The sequence below is a fragment of the Oncorhynchus kisutch genome, linkage group LG23, assembly GCF_002021735.2.
Source record: "Oncorhynchus kisutch isolate 150728-3 linkage group LG23, Okis_V2, whole genome shotgun sequence".
NCBI lineage: Eukaryota > Metazoa > Chordata > Actinopteri > Salmoniformes > Salmonidae > Oncorhynchus > Oncorhynchus kisutch.
The window spans coordinates 45,358,702-45,360,405 of record NC_034196.2 but is presented as its reverse complement, the minus strand read 5'-3'; the positions used below and the strand labels follow the sequence as shown (position 1 = coordinate 45,360,405).

Below are 1,704 nucleotides of genomic sequence, written 5' to 3'. Positions count from 1 at the left end.
CTTGTCTCATCGCTACAACTCCCGTATGGGCTCGGGAGAGACGAAGGTCGAGAGTCATGCGTCCTCCGATACACAACCCAACCAAGCCACACTGCTTCCAACCCGGAAGCCAGCCGCACCAATGGGTCGGAGGAAACACCGTGCACCTGGTGACCTGTTTAGTGTGCACTGCGCCCGGCCCGCCACAGGAGTCGCTAGTGACAAGGATATCCCTACCGGCCAAACCCTCCCTAACCCGGACGACGCTAGGCCAATTGTGCGTCGCTCCACGGACCTCTGTCACGGCCGGCTGCGACAGAGCCTGGGTGCGAACCCAGAGTCTCTGGTGGCACAGCTTAGCACTGCCCTAGACCACTGCACCATTATTGACCTTTATTGCCACCTAGCACTGTTGTTTGGTTAGCAGTGTTTCTGTAGCACTGCCACCTAGCACTGTTGTTTGGTTAGCGGTGTATCTGTAGCACTTCCACCTAGCGCTGTTGTTTGGTTAGCAGTGTTTCTGTAGCACAGCCACCTAGCACTGTTGTTTGGTTAGCAGTGTTTCTGTAGCACAGCCACTGCCAGGTATGCCAGAGGCTACTTTGTAGCTTGTTAACATTTAAACCTGTCCCCTGCTCGGGGACAGGTGATAAACGGCAGGATGAACCAATCACGCCACTCTGACTGACCCTGCAGTTCCTGAGCCTGACGCTGGGACAACTCCTGGGTCTTCTCATGGTTCTTTAACTGGGAGAGAGAGAGAGAGAGAGAGAACGGGTGAGAGAGGCTATGCTATATATCATGAATCAGTCAACAACATTGGGCTATCCACACTCCACACATAATATGTCTGATTAACAAGATAAAAAGAAGGACAAAAACAACAACAGAAGGCTTTATGCACCTGTACACCATAAACAAAATAGTATCTGAAGAGACTGGTCTGTAGCTTGGTGACTTCTGGTCTGAAGATGTCTTCTAGCCTACAGAACAGTCTCTGGTCCAGGTAACCCCAGTAGTCCTTCAGGCCATTCAGGTCAAAGTTATGGATGAACAGCTGAAGGCGATCAACGATCTTGTCCACCTAAAAAAGGACAGTCCAGCAAAACAATAAGTACTGTTTCTGAGAGAACATACAGGCTTTATTTGGGATACGAACCAACAACAGCAAAGAAAACAGAAGATGGCTAAATGCATCAGCGTCACAGTTTTTTTGCAGTTCATTTAATGCACTCTTCTTTCATACCCTGAAACCTTTCACCTTGTCTGCTTTCATTTCAGAGTTGAGGTGCTTCCGTGTGCTGGTGAAGCCGCGATATATCAAGACAGGACATGTTCATCTGTCCTCTTCGACCTTTGACCTCTTCTGACCCCATCTTTCTCTCCGCCTGTCGATGCAACACACAGCGTTGATTGGCTTACACACTCATGTGCAAACATTGAAGATAAAAGAGGATACAAAACCATGATAACTATGACATTACTTTTTCAAATTTCATTGAGGGGGTTGCATTGCTGCCTGGACAGGCTGCTAAACAAGAGTAGCTAAGTAGCTAGCTTTGGTTTAGAAAAGTGGCGAGCCTTTGCCACGATTTTCAACAATATGCTGAGTTGTAGTGTAATTTACTACTTTTTACAAGTCACTGTTGGTAATAGTGTGATTGAAATGTATTACACACTGCGTGTAAAACTTACCAAGTGAAAGGGTTGGCACCCCCCCCCTTG

At 47.8% G+C, this 1,704-nt stretch overlaps 1 protein-coding gene across 2 annotated transcripts; it reads right to left on the bottom strand.

The window, feature by feature from the left end:
- Positions 1 to 354: 354 nt before the first annotated feature.
- On the bottom strand, positions 355 to 1,704 carry LOC109885556 (WD repeat-containing protein 91-like). 2 transcript variants are annotated; one of them, XM_031802725.1, is made up of 3 exons: positions 1,226 to 1,704; positions 884 to 1,063; positions 355 to 726 (listed from the first exon to the last, which is right to left on the bottom strand). In XM_031802725.1, the coding sequence occupies exons 1-3, from the start codon at positions 1,253 to 1,255 to the stop codon at positions 592 to 594; spliced, it is 345 nt and encodes a 114-aa protein (XP_031658585.1). In that variant the 5' UTR covers positions 1,256 to 1,704; the 3' UTR covers positions 355 to 591. The 2 variants fall into 2 exon arrangements, with proteins under 2 accessions (XP_031658585.1, XP_031658586.1); XM_031802726.1 differs by having other exon boundaries at positions 1,241 to 1,704.

What these genes read in the sequence shown, in the direction of transcription:
- LOC109885556 (XM_031802725.1), bottom strand. Translation starts at nt 1,255, where the DNA reads ATGAAAGCAGACAAGGTGAAAGGTTTCAGG. An exon ending in ACAAGGTGAAAGGTTTCAGG is followed by an intron (nt 1,064 to 1,225) that starts GTATGAAAGAAG and finishes GTCCTTTTTTAG; the next exon opens with GTGGACAAGATCGTTGATCG. An exon ending in ATTTTGTTTATGGTGTACAG is followed by an intron (nt 727 to 883) that starts GTGCATAAAGCC and finishes TCTCTCTCCCAG; the next exon opens with TTAAAGAACCATGAGAAGAC.